At 40.4% G+C, this 20,476-nt stretch overlaps 1 protein-coding gene and 1 pseudogene across 1 annotated transcript; both read right to left on the reverse strand.

Moving 5' to 3' along the window:
* Positions 1-2,358: 2,358 nt before the first annotated feature.
* LOC149323405 (taste receptor type 2 member 105-like) lies at positions 2,359-3,248 on the reverse strand (annotated as a pseudogene).
* Positions 3,249-17,253: 14,005 nt separating this feature from the next.
* LOC149323406 (taste receptor type 2 member 41-like) lies at positions 17,254-18,168 on the reverse strand. Its single transcript, XM_089476996.1, has one exon. It carries the CDS (start codon positions 18,166-18,168, stop codon positions 17,254-17,256), a length of 915 nt encoding a protein of 304 aa, XP_089333122.1.
* Positions 18,169-20,476: the final 2,308 nt, after the last annotated feature.

The raw sequence follows: 20,476 nt of genomic DNA on the forward strand, positions 1-20,476 counted from the left end.
TCTTTCTTTCTTTCTTGTTCTTTAATATTTGTAACACTGTATTTTTAAATTACTTTTAAATAAAGAAATGCTGTGTTGTCACTTCTGGCCATGTTGGTGTGATGCCCACAAGGGATGAGTTGATGAAAAATGGCCCTGCCCCCTTCACCATTGCTAACTCTTGTGTTAAAGTATCTAAAGCTCAATCAGTCAATCAGTCAATCAATTAATGTTTATTTATGATCAATGGACCTAACATGTCACTCAAAAGCTTAAAACAGTATAAGGAATATAAAATTTGTCTAAAAAATACAAATAGATTACATACGATTAGATTAAAAGAATGATTTAAAACAAATTAATTATTTGGGACAGGAGTATTTATCAAATGGTCATCCCCTTTTCAATAATTCATTATCTCTAATTTTGACAGCTGGAAACAAAAATTAGGCAATGATAAGGTGGTGTACAAACATACATACATACATACATACATACAGTAATAGTTTGATGTAAAGCATTTCAGAATGCCATGGCAGATAGTTCAATTAAGGAAGATCAGGTGGTTATGATACTGGTTATAAAAGACACAAGATAACAAGATGTGTGGTAATGTTTCAGCTACTAGCCATCCATGATGGCAAGGTCTAGCAGACGAAGGTAGTCCAGCACATCTACCATAAAGTAGATTTGAGAGAAATACATTGTATCTCACATTGGTAAACAGGATGTGATACTTAGGCCCGTTACAGATGGGCTTAAAAGTACGCGCACAGCGCGTACCAGGGTTAAGGCAGGGCGGTGCTTCCGAACCGCCCTAACCCTAGTGCGCGCTGTGCGCGCACAAAGTGTCGGCAGCCGTTCCACACGGCCGCCGTCATCGATACGTCACAACCGCGTCGCCTCCAAACAAGGCGCCGCAGTTGTGATGTATTGGGGTCGCAGCAGGGCGCCTAGGGTGTCCTTTCTGTGACCCCGGAAGGAGCTCCATTTCGGAGCTCCTTCCTGGTTTGGTCCGCTGGGCGCAGCCTTCAGACGGCTGCGCCCAGCGGACCAAAGGAGAAAGGGGCCAAACGGCCCCTTTCTCCTTCTCCCCGCCGCTGCGGGGTGTCCTTGGGGCTTTAAGCCCCAAGGACACCCCTTTCCAGGCTGTGGGGAAGGGGCCTTTTGCCACTTCCCCGCAGCCCAGAAAGCGTCGGATCGGGGCCTCAGCGGCTGCCGCTCTGACTGCTGAGGCCCCGATCCAGCGAGGAAAGGTGCACCTACAGGCCGCCCCAAAAGGGCGGTCTGTAACGCACCTTAAAGATTAAGCAGATGGGCAAAATGGAGCAATCTGTGGCCACTCTGGCTGCAATCGCTCCAGGAGTGCGGTGATCAGATGGTCCACTCCTGAAGCAGGCCACCACCAGTAGTCTCAAGATGTCACTGGCAAGAGCGATTTTCCCCACTTTTATTCCAGCTGGCTTTTGGCTGCCTTAGGCAGCCTCAGCATGGCTGCCATCCACTTCATTTGGCCCATCCGCAGGTACTGTTAAATTTTTAAGGTTTGAAGGCTGACAGAAGGGTCCTGCATAATGGGTATTTAGAGCACTGGGGGAATATGATGTGACTGAGTTAGACGTCAGCTTGTGAAAAGCAATGTCCCAGAGTATTTGCCTCAGTACTCTGCAAAACCATCTATATATTTGCAATCAGAATATAATACAGTAATATATTCAAGAGTTTATTTCCAAAAAAGGGGGAAATGGGAGAAAAGAAATATCACATGAAGTTTGCCAATAAATCCGTATGTGTTTTGTCCTTTTATTGGCCCTGATATTTGTTCTAATGATTTAAAGGTAGTGCTGTGATTTGCAGAATGAACGGCCACAGTAGATAATTAGAAAAGATGAGATGAGAGCCAGAACTGGTTTGAGTGTTGGATTAGGACTCTGGGCAACCATAATTCAAATGAAAATCCACTGGCTGACCTTCGGCAAATTACAGTCTCTCAGGAAGACAATGATAAATACCCTTGGAACAAAGGTTTGCTTTAAGGTCACTATAAGCTGGAAAGGATTTCAAGGTACACAATAACAACAAATATCCCTTGCAGCAGTCAGAAATTCCAGGACTACAGGTTTATAGAAGGAGCAACATCCAGCTTATACATGCATCAATTCAGTATTTCCAACATGAATAAGTATTTCCAAGATCAATAAGGATGATGATCTATGCATGAACCAAGTTCCCTAATCATAGTTAATATTAATTGAATTCTTGTTATCTACTGTTCATATATACATACAAATACATGTGCAGACACATGCACTCACATAAATGAGAGGAGGAAAGAATGCCTTTTAAACTTGTTGAGTGTCCGCTGCCCTTTTTGCCATGTTATGTAGTTCTGTGTCTGATGTTTAGGATGTGAGCAAATATTCTTTTCAGTTTAGGATTGGTTAATATTAATATAATGTAGTGTGCAGAAGGAAACAGAGATAATAAGGTGTAGATAGGTAGTCTGTCAAATTCTACCTTATTAATAATGCTTTTGGTATAAATGATCATACCAATGAAATAGAAAAGGTAGAAGAAGAGACAGAACAACAAAGATGTCATGACTTTCATGTGGACCTGAGTGTTGAGGTCCTTCACACCAAGACCGCTTTTCGTCAGGTTTCTTGTGTGCCTCTGCAGAGAAATAAGCAGAAGGATGGATGCAGTTGTGCTCAGGCAGAAATTTGTGGAAGAAACAGATAATTCCACAGGAACAAAAACAATGAAAGTGTTGTTGCAAACCTCATTTCTACTGGCATTCCCTGGCAGAGTTCCTAATACATTGTAACACGCTTTGTGTCCAAAAAAACTGATTAATGAAGAAAGATAGAAGACTATGGAGAGTAATATTGACATTCCAAGCATCCTTGCTTTTATCCACAGGAAGAAAGGGTTGGCAAAGTTGGTGACCTTCATGCAATAAAAACATTGAGCCATGTGGCACACCAGCGGCTTACCATGTTGGAACACATCCAGGAAAACTGTATAAACACTGTTAAGTAAATAAGCAAATTAGTCTTTGGAAAGCAGCAGTTCCAGAAGGCATTCACCAAAATAGCTGACTGTGCTATAAATCTGGAGGTGCTCAAGCAAGTCAGGAGAATATCATAAGGGACCATCTTCTTGCTTTGCAGCCATTGGTGTCCATTCACCACTACGATGAATCCATTTCCCAAAATACCAATCAGGGACACAATTCCAAAAATAATCCAAGAATCCCATCTAGACATCTTTCTAGCCTGTAATGTCTAGATTGTCTGTAAAGAGGTATCTAGCTGTAATTCTTCAGGTTTCTGCCTGATGTTTGCTGTGGAACTCTGCTGTTTGGGGCTTTTATAATGATCAGATCATGCTACAGAGTGCAATGCAAATCCCAGGAAGATTCTGTTCCTAATGACCCAACTAGGTATCATGTGGCAGATCTGCAATAATCATTTCTCCAGAAAGACAACATCAGTTGATTTATAGTCCTGTATCTGTTATTTGAGCTTTGTGTTGATCCGGAAACAGTGGGGATGGAACTTAATTATATCTCAGTTTCCTCTGCCTCCTCACCCACATTCCGATCTACATTTTGCAAGGGGAAATGGGTTAAACCTCAGGAATAAATATTCATCCACCTGTAACTGTTGAACATCAGGACGTTCTTGAACCATCAGGACGTTGAAGAAGACTGACATTCCACAGTCAAACAACACTTACTGTCAGGAGGTTCTTCCTAATGTTAGGTAGTATCTCTTTTCCTGTAGCCTGAATCCATTGCTACATATTCTAGTCTCTAGAGCCGCAGGAAACAAGCTTGCTTCATCCTCAATATGAAATCTTTTCAAATGTTTAAACATGGATATCATGTCACCTATTAATCGTCTCTTCCCCAGGCTAAGCATACCCAGCTCCCCAAACTGCTCTTCCTAGGACATGGTTTCTAGACTTTTCGCCATTTTGACCAAACCCTCTGGACATGCTCCAGTTTGTCAACATCCTTCTTGAATTCTGGTACCCAGAAGTGGACACAATGTTCCACCTGAGGTCTGACCAAAGAAAAATAGAGTGGTACTATTACTTCTTTCAGTCTTGATGCTATACTTCTATTGATACAGCCTAAATTTGCATTGGCCTTTTTAGCTGCGGCATCACATTGTTGACTCATGTTGAGCTTGGGGTCTACTAAGACCCTTAGATCCCTTTCTCATGTACTGTTGCCAAACCAGGCATCACCCATCCTATTTGTGTGCATTTCATTTTTACTGCTTAAGTATACTACCTTACATTTCTCCCTGATGAAATTCATTTTGTTGTGGTTTTGGCAGAATTTTGTAACAAATTAAGTTCATTTGGAATTAAGATCCTGTCCTCTGGAGTATTAGCTACCTCCTTAATCTAATGTCATCTGCAAATTTCTGGTGGTCCACTTGCGACGAAAGTGATGCGGGACGCTGTGTGGATGCCATGCGACACTTACATCACAATGGTGGCGCCCATATGGATGGGACATCGCCATTGTTACGCTGCCCGCACCTACCAGGGATGCGTGCTCCGTAACCCTAGAATTGGCGCCAGTATGCTGCTTTATGGCGGTCTGTATCATGCCTAAGTATTTACAGCTGTCTGTTTCATGAGATGGTTTATAATCTTCCCTGGTAGTGATGCCAGGCTTGGTATCTTCAGTTACAGCAGTGTTTCTCAATTATTTTCTGTCATGCCCCCCCTAGGAAGAAGAAAACATTTCGCGCCCCCCGCGTGACTGTAAATAGTATCATTTGTCTATAAAATTGTTATAAGTACACCTCTGCATAACAGAGCCTCGCGCAACCCTTTACGGAGCCTCACGCCCCCCCCCTGGGGGGCCCGCCCCACTATTTGAGAAGTACTGAGTTACAGCAAGAAGGGGTTGGTATGGGAAACAGGAGATAAATGTGTTTATTTCATTATAATCAATAAGAATTAACCACATCTGAATTTTAAAATTGTATATAGTTTAATAAACAATTTTAATGCTTGCTGGTCAGTTCTGTCAATGAAGTTTACTGGACTGGATCTATAGTTTCTTAATAAAAGATTTTGGGGATTTAACTACTTAGACTGGGTTTTTGAAGTAGGTATCCTATTGGACTTGATGGTCAACAAAGAGGAACTAGACAGGGTTGTCCACTCTCCCCACTATTATTTTTAGTAATTATGAAACTTCTGATAAAAGAGATAAAATCAAACATAAAGATAAAAGGGATCAAAATTAAAAGACATGATTATAAAATAAGAGCATTTGTGGACAATGTAATTATAATAATGGAAGATCCAATGGAAAACATAGATGAAATTTTAAGACTGTTAGATATATTTGGCTCAATGACTTGTTGTAAAATTAATAAAGAAAAATCATTAATCATGACTAAAAATATGAAATTGAGTGAAGAGAAAGAATTAGAGGAAAAATCAAAAATTAAAATTGAAAAAAAGTTAATTATTTGGGAATACAGATTTCAAAGAAATCTACTGAATTATTTGAAAATAATTATAAAACCGTGTGGGCTAAAATAAAAAAAGACTTGATCAATTGGAATAAATTAAATCTATCAATAATGGGAAGAGTGGAAACAATTAAAATGAATATTTTACCGAGAATGTTATTTTTGTTTCAAATGATCCCCATTATAAATTCTGACAAAATATTTAAAGACTGAAATAAAGATATTGCACAATTTATTTGGAGAGGAAGAAAACCAAGAATAAAAATAAAGACCCTGCAAGACGCTAATTTGAAATTGTATTTTGAATCATGTGTTCTGCTTTGGATTAAAGAATGGGTTACATTATCCAATGAAAAACTATTGGACCTAGAAGGAGACAGGATTAGTTTGGGATGGCATGCATATCTGGTGTATGAGAAAGATAAGCAAAACAAAAGCTTTTCAAACCATTGCATTAGAAAATCATTAATTAGAATTTGGAATAGCTATAAAAGAAGGATAATACCAAAAATGGGCAAGTGGGTCTTTTATAGAAAAGAAAAGATTTGAAATGGTATACTTATAAAGATATTTTAGGGAAAAAAGAGATGGTAATTAGACTCTAAAATCTAGAGGGAAATTGAATGGAGAAGGTTGAAATATTACTTGGTTTGCTCACAGACAATTACAAGAAAAATTTCAATCAGATTACAAAACATATGGATTTCGGAATGAGGAAGAACTGGAATTAGGTAAAATTTTAGAGAAAGAAGAAAATAGCCTCATTAAGAAACTCTATAGAGTCCTCTTGGAGTATGACACAGAAGATGAAATTGTAAAGGCCCAAATGTTAAAGTGAGTGAAATGTATTGGTCACCCTATACAAATGTCCCAATGGGAAAAAATCTGGAAAGAATGGATTTAAATATACAGCTTCCTAAAACCTGAGGGGAAATATCTATAAAATGTTCTATCCATGGTACCTTTCCCCTGAGAAAATTGCAAAAATCTGCAAAACTAACAATGGCGCGTTACAGACCGCCGAAAAGTGGCAGCCTGCACACTCCCCTTTCCCCGTCGGATCGGGGCCTCAGCGGCCAGAGTGGCAGCCGCTGAGGCCCCAATCCGCCACTTTCCAGGCTGCGGGGAAGCGGCAAAAGGCCCCTTCCCCACAGCCTGGAAAGGGGTGTCCTTGGGGCTTCAAGCCCCAAGGACACCCGCTTGGCCCCTTTCTCCTCTGCGTCGCTGAGTGCAGCCATCTGAAGGCTGCGCCCAGCCATGCAAACAGCAAAAGGAGCTCCATTTCAGAGCTCCTTTTGCGGCCGGGGAAGGGGCATACTATGCGCCCTGGCGCAGCGTGATGACGTCACGTCCGTGCCGCCCCATATAGAGGTGTGGCGGTCATGACGTCGTAATGGCGGCAGCCGTGTGGAATGGCCGCCGCCATTTTGTGTGCGCTCTGCGCGTGCTAGGGTTGGGAGCGTCCGGAAAAGATGCCCCTTTCTAACCCTAGCACGCACTGAGCGCGCACTTTAAGGCCCATCTGTAATGGGCCAATAATTTGTATTGGAAATGCCGAAAAGAGATAGGCACCTTCTATCACTGTTGGTGGACATGTAAGTGGGCAAAAGATTATTGGTCAATGATAAAAAATTCTATTGATGAATTTTTTTTTCAATAATCTTTATTGAGTTTTATTACATAATAAACAATAAATACAAAGATTCAACCAATAAACTTTTTATCCACTTGTTCTTCATTATCTTTACTTCCTGTCTTCAAAATGTTTCTTTGAGTTGCCTTTTATTCCTTTTTTTTGCTTCTTGCAAATAAATCTATATACAACCTCTTTCCTAAAAAAAATTAAAACTATAGCATTTTACTTTTTTACACAGTTGTATATCCATATGTATTCTCCATATTCTCTCTAATATTTACCTGTAACCTTATTCTCTCTCCCACAGATATTTCTATTTCTGGTCCACACATTTTTTTCCTTCTTATCCTATAAATCATTGGTAAACCAAATTTTGTCCAGACATCATCTTTTTTCCAAGAATGTCACTATTTGCCTCCATTCTTTTTCAATGTTATCTTTCTTTTTGTCTTCTAATACACATGAGAGTATTTCTAATTGTATAATTTCATTCAGTTTCCAAAACCATTCATCTATTTGCAGTTTTTCCTTTGATTTCCAGTATTTAGCTATGATCATTCTAGCAAGTGTTACCATATACAAAATAATTCTCCATAATCTCCTCTCATCCTCTTCTTTTAAGAAATAAGTCATATTTAGTAAATATAATTCTGTTCTTTTCTTATATTTTATATTAAATATTTGCTGTATTATTTTATGCATCTCATCCCAAAATTCTTTTACCTTTTCGCATTTCCACCACTTGTGGATCATTGTTCCTTTTTCTTTTTGACAATTCCAGCAACTATCTGAATCTGTTTTGAACATCTTTTTCAATCTGGCAGGTGTATAATACCATCTATTAATAATCTTTAAATAATTTTCTTTTAGATCTTAGCTTTTGGTGAATGAATTCGTCCTTTTCCATGATTTTTCTCATGCTTCTAATGGTATCACATGCCCAAGATCCTTTGCCCAGTCTATCATATATTGTTTTATTGGTTCTTTTTCCATTTCTCTTTCTCTAAACAATTTATAGAACTTTGATATTTTCTTTTCTTCCTCTTTCATTATTATCTCGTCTAGTTCTGATAAATTTAATTCAATTCCCTTTGTTTTTATATCTTCCTTAAATCTGTATCTCATTTGATAGTAACTGTACCTATTAATTTCTTTTTTTTTCTTTAGCTAATTCCTCCTTAGATTTCATAATTATTTCTTGTTTTTATTTGTCTTTACTATATCACTATACTTCAACCAATATTTTTCTGAGTCCCATCTGTTAGCGAAGGCTTCCTGGATTGATAAAATAAAAAGATTGTATGTACAACGCTGTGTAAATTTACAGCGCTTTATAAATAAAGGTTAATAATAATAATAAAATACCCATCCTGGTATTTTATAATAGAATTTTCTTTTGATTACATTCCAAGTTTCTGTTAGTGCTTTTCAAATTGGATTATTATAGAAATCTTTATGCACCATCGCTTTATTGTACCAAAGGTATGCATGCCACCCGTAACAAAGATCTACTCCTTCCAAATTTAATATATCTTTTTCTTCTAGTTTAATCCGGTCCTGTATCCAGATCATATTGCAAGCCCATCTGTATATTTTAATATCTGGCATGCCATATCCCCCATTCTCTTTCTTTTCTTTTATATTGTTCCATCTAATTCTCACCTTACCCCCTTTCCAAATAAATCTCTTAAATTCCTGATTCCACTGATCTATAATTTTATGGTTGATACTAATTGGTAAGTTAATAAATTCATATTATTATTTGAGATCCAAATTCCTAACTATTTCACTTTATTTGTCACTTCACATCCTGTTTTTTGCTTCAAAATTTCTTTTTCTTTTCTATTCATATTCTTTGTTATTATCATAGATTTCCCTTTATTGATTTTAAATCCTGATAACTTTCCATACCAATTTAGTTCATACATCACATGTTCAATATTATTTATTGGGTTTTCAAGGATCACCACCACATCATCAACATAAGCTTGTACCTTTACTTCCTTTCCTTTTATTTTGATTCCTCTTATCTTTTGATTTTTCCTTATTTTATTCAATAAAAATTCTAATACCAATACAAACAATAATGGGGATAACGGCCATCCTTGCTTTGTCCTCTTCTTACATCAAATTCTTCTGTTAATTCCCCATTAATTTTCAGACGTGCAGTTTGATTTTTATATATTTCTTTTATATTTCTAATAAATTTTTCCCCATGTCCATCACATCTAAGATATTAAACAAAAATTTCCAACGAATACCGTCAAACGCTTTTTCAGCGTCGACAAATAACAATGTGGCTTTTTTCTCATTATGGGTGTTATAATAATCCAATGTGTTAATTATCGTCCTAATATTATTTTTAATTTGTCTTCTTGGTAAGAAACCATTTTGGTCCCCTTTTATTTTTTCTATCATTATATTTTTTTAACCTGTTTGTCATTATAAATGCAAAGATCTTATAGTCATTGTTCATTAAAGCTATTGGTCTATAATCACTTACTACTTGATCATCTTTACCTTCTTTTGGTATTAATGAAATTATGGTTTTCCCCCATGACTCTGGTTTTCCTTCTTTTTGAATTAAATCGTATACCTGACTTATTGGTTCTTGCAATTCTATCTCAAAGGTCTTAAAATACTGATGAAATTTTGAATGCCAAGTTGCAGCTAAAACCAGACTTTTTCCTTTTAGGGGTATTTGATGACAAAATCAGCAGAGAACAAGAAAAAATTGTATTTTATATGGCCTCCCTTTCACATGTATGTTAAGCTCAAAAATGGAAAGGTAAAGGTATCCCTTCAAAAGATGACTGGTTGTTGAAACTGTAATGCGGAATGGTGATGGATAAATTAACACAAGCACTTAGAGAAAAACCAGAAGAGCAATTCTTAAGCAAATGGAATAAAGTAATCAAATTCTTGGAGGAAAAAGAAAAGGGATTAAAAGAATAATTTAACATGTAGATTATCTCCCCCATTTTATGTGATAGGATTCACAACTAGAAGCAAATTAAGGAAGTCACCTATTCACGAATTAACTTAATATTGGTAGGAAGGAAGTCAGTCTGTATGAGAGAGAAGAGTTTGTTTGTTTGAGTGAAGTTTAAGATAGAACAAATCTAAATTTTGAAAAATATAAAAGAGCTTATGATTAGAAGAATGAATGGAGAAGAAGTTAAGGAAGAGAATGTAGTAAGTGAGAGGGTACGGGTAAGTAGAGGAAGGTCTTGGTAGGAAAGGGAAGAAGAGAAAGGTCGAAGTAAATAGGAATGAAATAGGATTAGAGATAGTTGTGACCTGAAGAAAGGTCGAAGAAGAAAAGTAGGATTAAAGTTGAGTTAGTGTCTAAGTGGGACATGATGAAAAGGAGTGTGAAAGGAGTGAGGAAAGGAGAAAATTGGAAAGGATATGAAGTGATGTAAAGTGAAGAGGTCCAATTATAAATTTACAATTCAATTATATAATGATATAACACGAATGATATTGAGTAGGTGTATGTTGACTTAGATATATAAGAGGTGTGTATGCTGTATATAATTGTTTTAATGTATTGTGTGTCATTTGTTTTGTGTGTGTTTTCCTTTGTATTATTTGTTTTCAATAAAGTATTTTTATTTTTAAAAAAAAACCTGTGATGCAGTGTCCAAAAAAGCCAATGCAGTTCTGGGCTGCATTAACAGATGCATATTGTTCAGATTGAGGGAAGTAGTAGTTTCACTCTATTATTCCAGGCAGCACCATTCCTGAAGGATATCAACAAGCTGGAACATTTCCAGAGAAGAGTGACGCAGACACTCAAAGTTCTGGAAACCAAGTCTTATGAAGAATGACTGAGGGAAGCTGGGCTTGTTTGGAGAGGAAAAAATCCTGAGAGGTGATATGACCACTGTCTTTAAATAACTGAAAAAAATGGAGCAAGGTTGTTTTCTGCTACTCAAGAGACTAGAATGCTAACAAATTACAAAGAGATTCCACCTAAACCTTAAGTAGAACTTACTTGATAGGTTGCCTCAGAGGGTGGTGGATTTTATCTCTGGATATCTTTAAATAGAGCTTGCATGGGCACTTTTAATGAGTGCTTTGGTTGTGTGTTTCCGCTTGTCAAGGGGTTGTATAACATGACCCACGCATCCCTCCCAACTCTAAGATTCTATTGCCCATTACAAACGGGCATAAAAGTACGTCCTGGAGATGTACTAGGGTTAGAAAGGGGCATCACTTCCTGACGCCCCTAACCCTAGTACGGACCCAGTCCGTACAAAATGGCGGTGCCCGTTTCACATGGGGGCCACCATTACGACGTCATGAACGCACTGCCTCCAAACGAGGTGGTACAGACATGATGTTGTCGAACCACACGAGGGCGCCTAGAGTGCCCATTCCGCGGCTCAAGAAGGAGCTCTGAAATGGAGCTCCTTCTGAGTTTTGTGTCCCTGGCGCAGCCTTTCTCCTCCTCCCTGCTGCCATCGGGTGTCCTTGGGGCATGAAGCCCCAAGGACACCCCTTTCCAGGCCGTGGGGAAGCGGCCTTTTGCTGCTTCCCTGTGGCCTGGAAAGCGGCGGATCGGTGCCTTGGAGGCCGCCGTTGTGGCAGCTGAGGCCCCAATACAGCGGGGAAAGGGCTGCTTACAGGCCACCCCAAACAGGCGGTCTGTAACGCGCCTATGATTCTATGATTCTATGCCCTTGCAGATTCCCCCAATGATGCTGAAATTAAATGTATACTTTCATGAATTAGGCCATTTGAAAGATGTGATACTGAGGATGGAGCAAGCTTGTTTCCTACAGCTCCAGATACTAGAATACGTGAGAATAGGTTCAGGCTACAGGAAAAGAGATACCACCTAACCATTAGGGAAGAATCTTCTGACAGTAAGTGTTGTTTGAGTGTGGAATGTCAGTCTTCCTGAGCTTCCTGATGGTTAAGAGCTGTTCAACAGTGGAACACTCTCCCTCAGAGAGTGATGGAGTCTCCTTCTTTGGAGTTTTCTCAACAGAGGCTGGAAGGCCATCTGTTGGGACTGTTTGGATTGTGTATTCCTACATGGCAGGGGATTGGACTGGATGGCCCTTTAACTCTATGAATCTATGGACTTTTTCACACGGGGAAATGGGAAGGTTAAAGTGGGGCCAATGCAGGGTCATCCAAGGCATTAGGGACAACTTCGCAGCTGCTTTCCACATCACACTGCATGCAATCAGGACAGAATCCAGGAAGAATGTGAGGTGAATCAAGAAATAAGCTAATTCACGAAACTACCATATTTGCATGTCTATTTTGTTTGCAAATTCACTCTCTTCATGTGATGCCAGCCATCTGAAAATGCAAGCCTCCAGATGCATTCCTCCTGGACTGGAGGGAGAAATTGAGGACATGGCCTGGAAAAAGAGGACATCTGGGAGTATCAGCCCTCTTTGGAATCAGTCAGGTTTATGGACCCAGCCCCCTCCTCTCTCTCTCTCTCTCTCTCTCTCTCTCTTTCTCTCGTGTGTGTGTGTCAAGATTTATGGAGTTTGCAAAGGGAAGCCTCATTCGGCCTTCCTTCTGGGGCTTCTGGGACAAAGAGGATCCCCCCCCCCCGGTTTCCCCCTCCCCTCCCCTCTCTGAGGCATGTGGGAGGGGGGCGCTTGTGGAAATGACAGTTTGGAGCACGTGCAAAAAAGGTATTTCTAAGCGAGCAATGAGGGTTTGTCCTCATCCATTTGACAGCCAAATTCAAATCATACCCTAAGTGATATACCTTTAAACCCTTATTGTGCTCTTGTGTGTGATAACCATTGGCAAATGGGCTTAACTTTCTGGGATCCCACCACTTTAACCATTTGGAGGATGGAAGCACAAAGGTCTGCATGTGAAACAGTCCTAAGATTCTATCATAAGAATACAAGGGGAGTGGTATGTGGATGGGGTGCATTAACTTCTTCCTTGCATTGTAGCTGAAGACAACACAATAACAGATACAGGACTCAACTCATGTTGTCTTTCTGGAGAAATGATTATTTCAAATCTGCCACATGATACCTAGTTGGGTCATTAGGAACAGAATCTTCCTGGGATTTGCATTGCACTCTGTAGCATGATCTGATCATTATAAAAGCCCCAAACAGCAGTGTTCCACAGCAAACATCAGGCAAAAACCTGAAGAATTACAACTAGATACCTCCTCACAGACAATCTAGACATTACAGGCTAGAAAGATGTCTATACTGAATATCATTTATTGGATTATTTTTGGAATCGTGTGCCCTATTGGTATTTTGGCAAATGGATTTATCGTAGTCATGAATGGACACCAATGGCTGCAAAACAAGAAAATGGGCCCTTATGATATTCTCCTGGCTAGTTTGAGCACCTCCAGATTTCTAGTACAGTCAACTATTCTGGTGATCAACTTCTTGTACTGCTGCTTTCCAAAGACTAATTTGTATAATTCTTTAATGAAGTTAATACATTTTTCCTGGACTACAAAGTGTAAGCTAATTGCCTCTGACAAGCTAGGTACTCATTTTAGTGAGCTGCGGAAGGATGCCAGGCCCGCCAAAGGATTTCTGGAGGCCTGGGGCCCCGTTGTCAGGAGGAGGGGGATGTCCTGGCTCCCAGGGTCCTCACCTGATCGCATGGGGCTTTGGAAGATGGGAGCAATGGACTCTTCCCCCAGAGTTTGCCTCTGCTTCCCAGGGGAGCTTTTGCTGGGAGCAGACTTACTGTTCCTCTCACTCCATTGGCCAGGCAGTCCCAGAGGAAGGAGCAAAGACTCCCACTCACCGTGTTGTCCTCCTCCTCCTCCTCTGCCGAGTCGTTCACCATTGAGCAGCCTGGGGTTTTTGCCAGGCCGTCAGCCTTACTGCTTGAAGGTGAATGACTCAGTAGAGGAGGAGGAATACAACATGGTGGGCGGGCATCCTTGTCTCTTTCCCCTATTCTCTTTTGTCTCTTTCCCCTATTGCTGGGTGAGCAGCTTTGTGAGGAGGAAGGGGGAGTACTAGAGGGTTGGACTAGATGACCTCTGGGATCCCTTTCAATGCTAGGATTTCTCCATGGCAGAATTCCTGCTTGGCAGAAGAGCATTGCCATTTGCCACCCCAGCCCACCCCCTTCTCTTCTGTGGGGGTCATACTCTCTCAGCTGCAGGGGCAGCCCATGGCAAAACTCCTCTTTATAGCAAGAAAACCCTGCCTTGGGATCACATCCTCCAGTGCCATCCTGATGTTGAACAGGGGGTCAGATTACATGTCCTCTAGGATCCTATGTATTCCTTCATAGCAGAAGGGGATTGATGGTCCTTGAGGGTCTCCCCAACTCTATCAATTCTTGTTGGGGTTGCAATCAAAGTTTATTTGGTGAGATTTTTATTTATTTATTTATTTGGTGTTCATTCAAGTTTTTTCAAGCAAAGGAATGTCCTCCTCCTTCTTCCTCTTTTATGCTTCTTTCTATCTTTTTCGTTAATATTTGTAATACTGTATTTTTAAATTACTTTACTTCACCATTGTTAAATCTTGTGTTACAGTATCTAAAACTCAATCAATCAATCAATCAATCAATCAATCAATCAATCAATCTTTATTTATGGTCAGTGGACCCAACATGTCACTCAAAAGCTTAAAACAATATGAGGAATATAAAATTTGCTTAAAAGGTACAAATAGATTACATAAAATCAGATTAATATAAGCCTGCATGACATACAGCCTGAGGGGCACATGTGGCCCACCAAAGGATTTTGGGTGACCCACGAGGATGTGGAACAATTTCAAGGCTTCTCTACTGCTAAGCCTTCTCCTGAGGAGAAGGTCAGGCAGCGGAGGAGGGGGATGGTCATATTTTTGCCATGCAAGGCTCCTCTACCATCTGGCTTTCTCCTGAGGAGGAAGATGGGCAGCAGAGGAGAAGGAGGAGGATGGACAAATGCTTGCCCTATAAGGCTCCTGTGCAGCTTGGCTTTCTCCTGAGGAGAAGGCCAGGTGAAGGATAGAGATGGGTGAACATTCACAATGCTCCTCCTCTGCTAGGCTTTCTCTTGAGAAAAGGGCCAGGTAGAGGAAGAGGATGAGGAGAGGATAGTATTAATATTAATTATTATTAACTAACAATTAATTAATTAACTAATATTTAATTAAAACCTATCTTGTGGCCCGAAGAAGTTAACCTATTTTAATTTTGGCCCCTTCCTACTCCCAAGTTGTGCAGGCCTGGATTAATAGAATGATATAAAACAAATTAATTATTTTGGTCAGGAGTATTTTACCAAATTGTCATCCCCTTTTTAATAATTCATTCTCTCTAATTTTGACAGCTTAGGACAAGAATGTGGCAACTGATAAAGTGGTGTACATACATTTGCCTTCCAGTAACAGACTGATGTAGAACATTTCAGAATGACTTGGCATATAGCTCAATAAAGGGGAGTTCAGGTGGTTATGACACTGTTTATAAACGACACAAGATAAAAGATGTGTGACAATGGCGGTTTACAGACCGGGGAAAAGTGGCGCTCTGCTGCCGCCACCAGTTGCTGCATCCAGGAACCGCAGCAGCCAAACTGCGCAGTTCCCGGACGCAGTGAAGAAGCGCCAAAATGGCGCTTCTTTCTGCACCCCGGATGGGACGCCGCAAGGCGCTACTCATGCACTCGCAGCATCCCATCCGGGGCGCAACGTACAGATGATGCGTCAAAATGGCAGCGCCCGTGTGTATAGGGCGGCGCCATTATTATGCCCCTGTCACGTGCTAGGGGTGAAGCCGGTATGGACGCTAGGTCCTCGGCCAACCCCTAGCATGTGACGGGGGCACCGCAAAGGCCCGTTTGTAACAGGCCAATGTTTCAGCTACTAGCCATCCACAAGGGAAGATCTAGAAAAGGGATGTAGTCCTGCACATCTACCATAAAGTAGATTTGAGGGAAGTACATTGTATCTCATCTTGATAAACAGGATGTGATACAGGTGAAGCAGATGGGCCAAATGGAGCAATCTATGGCCACTCTGGCTGCAATCGCTCCAGGACTGCAGTGGCCAGATGACCCCACTCCTGATGCAGGCCACCACCAGCAGTCTCAAACTACCATTTCTATTCCAGCTGGCTTTTGGCCACTTAGGCGCCCTCAGCATGGCTGCCATCCACTTTATTTGGCCCATCTGCTTTGGCTCTTAGGTACTGTTACATGTTTAAGGTATGAAGGCTGACAGAAGGGTCCTATATAATGGGTATTTAGAGCGCTGGGAGAATATGATGTGATTGAGTTAGAATCATAGAATCATAGAGTTGGAAGAGACCACAAGAACCATCCAGTCCAACCTCCTGACATGCAGGAACTCTCAATCAAAGCATCCCCCACAGATGGCCATCCAGCCTCTGCTTAAAGACCTCCAAGGAAGGAGACTGCACAACACTCTGAGTTAGACCTGAGTTTGCAAAATGCAATGTCCCAGAGTCAAGGTTCTGCAAAACCATCTATATATTTGCCATCAGAATAGAATACAGTAACATATTCAAGACTTTATTCTCAAAAGGAGGGGTAATGGGAGAAAAGAAATGCCACATGAAGTTTGCCAGCAAATCAGTTTTCTGCTTTTTATTGGCTCTGACATTTGTTGTATTGATTTACAGATAGTACTGAGCTTTGCAGAATGAAGGACCACAGTAGATAATTAGAAAACTGTTTATCTAGATGAGAGTCAGTACTGGTTTGAGTTTTGGATTAGGACTCTGGGCAACCATAATTCAAATGGAAATCCACTGGCTGACCTTGGGCAAGTTAAAGTCTCTCAAGAAGACAATGACAAATACCCTTGGAAAAAATATTGCCAAGAAATCATATGATAGCCTTGCCTTAAGGTCACCATATGTTGGAAAGGACTTGAAGATACACAATAACAACAAATATCTAGACTGCAATGTCCCTTGCAACAGATTTAAGACCAGTCAGAAATTCCAGTATTTCCAAGATCAGTAAGGATGAGGATTTATGCACAAACCAAGCTCCCTAATCATAGTTAATATTAGTTCAGTTCTGGTTATCTACTGTTCATATATACATACAAATACATGTGCAGACACATGCACTCACATAAATGAGAGGAAGAAAAAATGTCTTTTAAACATAAGTGTTGAGTGTTGTCCTTTTTGTCATGTTCTGTGTCTGATGTTTAGGATGTGAGCACACATTTCTTTCAGTTTAGGATTGGTTAATATTAGTATAATGGAGTGTGCAGAAGGAAACAGACACAACAAGATGTTGATAGGCAGTCTGTCAGTTTCTTCCTTATTAATAATGCTTTTGATATAAATTATCATACCAATGAAACAGAAAAGGTAGAAGAAGAGACAGAACAACAAAGATGTCATGACTTTCATGTGGACCTGAGTGTTGAGGTCCTTCACACCAAGACTGCTCTTCTTCAGGTTTCTTGTGTGCCTGAGCAGAGAAGTAAGCAGAAGGATGGATGCAGTTGTGCTCAGGCAGAAATTTGTGGAAGAAACAGATAATTCCACAGAAATGAAAACAATGAAATTGTGGTTGTAAACCTCATTTCTATTGGCATTCCCTGGCAGAGTTTCTGTCACATTGTAACACTCTTTGTGTTCAAAAAAACTGATTAATGAAGAAAGATAGAAGACCATGGAGACTAATATTGACATTCCAAGCAGCCTGGGTATGAGCACATTGATCCTTGCTTTTATCCACAGGAAGAAAGGGTTGGCAAAGTTGGTGACCTTCATGCAATAAAAAACATTGAGCCATGTGGCACACCAGTGGCTTACCATGTTGGAACACATCCAGGAAAACTGTATAAAGATGGGTAAGTAACCATACAAATTAGTCTTTAGAAAACAGCCATTCAAGAAAGCATTCACCAGAATAGTTGACTGTGCTATAAATCTGGAAGTGCTCAAACTAGTCAGGAGAATATCATAAGGGACCATTTTCCTGTTTTGCAGCCATTGGTTTCCATTCACGACTACGATGAATCCATTTCCCAAAATACCAATAAGGGACACAATCCCAAAAATAATCCAAGAAAAGATATCACAGCTAGACATCTTTCTAGCCTGCAGTGTCTAGATTATCTGTAAAGAGGTATCTAGCAGTAATTGTTCAGGTTCCTGCCTGATGTTTGCTGTGGAACACTGCTGTGTGGGGCTTTTAAAATGATCAGCTCATGCTACAGAGTCAATGCAAATCCCAGGAAGATTCTGTTCCTAATGACCCAACTAGGTATCATGTGGCAGATCTGAAATAATCATTTCTCCAGAAAGACAACATGAGTTGAGTTATAGTCCTGTATCTGTTATTTGAGCTTTGTGTTGATCCAGAAACTGTGGGGATGGGACTTAATTATATCCTGATTCCCTCTGCCTTCTCACCCATGTTCAAATCTACATTTTGCAAGGGGAAATGGGTTAAACCTTAGGAATAAATATTCATCCTTACCTGTAACTGTATGTAAATTCCATCTCCCCTTCCCCCTCTATTTATCTGAGAAACTCTTCCACTACAATGCAAGGAAAATGTTAATACACTTCCTCCACTTACCATTCCCCTTGTTTTCTTGTGATAGAATCATAGATTCTTCGAGTTGGAAGAACTACAACGGCCATCCAGTCCAATCCCCTGCCATGTAGGAATACACAGTCAAAACAGTCCCAACAAATGGCCTTCCAGCCTGTTGAAAAAAACTCTAAAGAAGGAGACTCCATCACTCTCTGAGGGAGAGTGTTCCACTGTTGAACAGCTCTCTTAGCCATCACGAAGTTCAGGAAAACTGACACTGCACAGTCAAACAACATTTACTGTCAGGAGGTTCTTTGTAATGGTTAGGTAGTATCTCTTTTCCTGTATCCTGAATCCGTTGCTACGTATTCTAGTCTTCGGAGCTGCAGAAAACAACCTTGTTCCATCCTCAATATGACATCCTTTCAAATGTTTAAATATGGATATCATGTCACCTATTAATCTTCTCTTCCCCAGGCTAAGCATACCCAGCTCCCTAAGCTGCTCTTCCTAGGTCCTGGTTTCTAGACTTTTCACCATTTTTGTTAGCTCCTATGAACACGCTCCAGTTTGCCAACAGCCTTCTTGATTTCTGGTGCCCAGAACTGGACATAGTATTCCAGGTGAGGTCTGACCAAAGAAGAATACAGTGGTACTATTACATAACTCAGTCTAGACAGTATACAGTACTTTTGTTGATGTAGCCTAAAACTGCATTGGCTTTTTTAGCTGCTGCATCACACTGTTGACTCATGTTGAGCTTGGGGTCTACTAAGACCCTGAGATCCCTTTCTCGTGTACTGTTGCCAAACCAGGTATCACCCATCCTATATGTGTGCATTTCATTTTTACTGCATAAGTGTAGTATCTTACATTTGTCCCTGTTGAAATTCATTTTGTTGGGTTTTTGGCAGAATTGTGTAACAAATTAAGTTCATTTGGATTTCAGATCCTGTCCTCTGGGGTATTAGCTACCTCCTTAATCTAATGTCATCTGCAAATTTGATAAGCATGCCCTCTATGCCACCATCCAACTCAGTGATAAAAATGTGGAATAGCACTGAGGCCAGGACAGAACCTTGTGGCACCCCGATAGTCATTTATCTCCAGGATGAAAAGGAGACCTTGCTGAGGACATGTTGGGTTTGGTTGGTCAACCAATTACAAATCCACCTAATAACAGCATTTCCAACCCAGATTTTAGTAGCTTTTTTTTATAAGACTATCATAAGGCCTTACTGAAATCAAGATATGCTACAGCCACAGCATTTCCTCCATCTACCAAGCTTGTAACTCTATAAACAGGTAAGATAAGAAAAAGAAAAATGTGTGTGTGAGAGAGAGATGATTAGTCTGGCATGACTTGTTTTTGAGAAGTTAACTTTTAGTGATCAAATGTCTTTCTATGAATCAGGATAGACTCCCCCCCAAAAAAATGGTGGCCTGCTGGTATTTTCCTCTGGAGGGACGGTGCAGCCCCAAACTGGGCAGTGTTGTCACAGCGAAGGAAGCTGCAATGACATCGCGAGTGTGCCAGTGGCCCACTCATGACGAAAATGATGCGTGGTGCTGTGTGGATTCCACACAGCACTTTTGTCACAATGGCAGCACCCATATGAATGGGACATCTCCATTGTTATGCCACCCGCACATACTAGTTTTAGTGAGCATGCAGTTGGTGCACGCTCCCTAACCCTAGAATTGGCACCGGTACGCTGCTTTATGGCAGTCTGTTCCACGTCTAAGTATTTACAGACTGTCTGTTTCATGATCTACTTTATAATCTCCCTGGTAGTGATGCCAGGCTTAGTATCTTCAATTACAGGCAGGCAGTATTACTACTGAATAAATTACCAT

The sequence above is a fragment of the Sceloporus occidentalis genome, unplaced genomic scaffold (genome assembly GCF_023333645.1).
Source record: "Sceloporus occidentalis isolate IW3139 unplaced genomic scaffold, rSceOcc1.0.p SCAF_1, whole genome shotgun sequence".
NCBI lineage: Eukaryota > Metazoa > Chordata > Lepidosauria > Squamata > Phrynosomatidae > Sceloporus > Sceloporus occidentalis.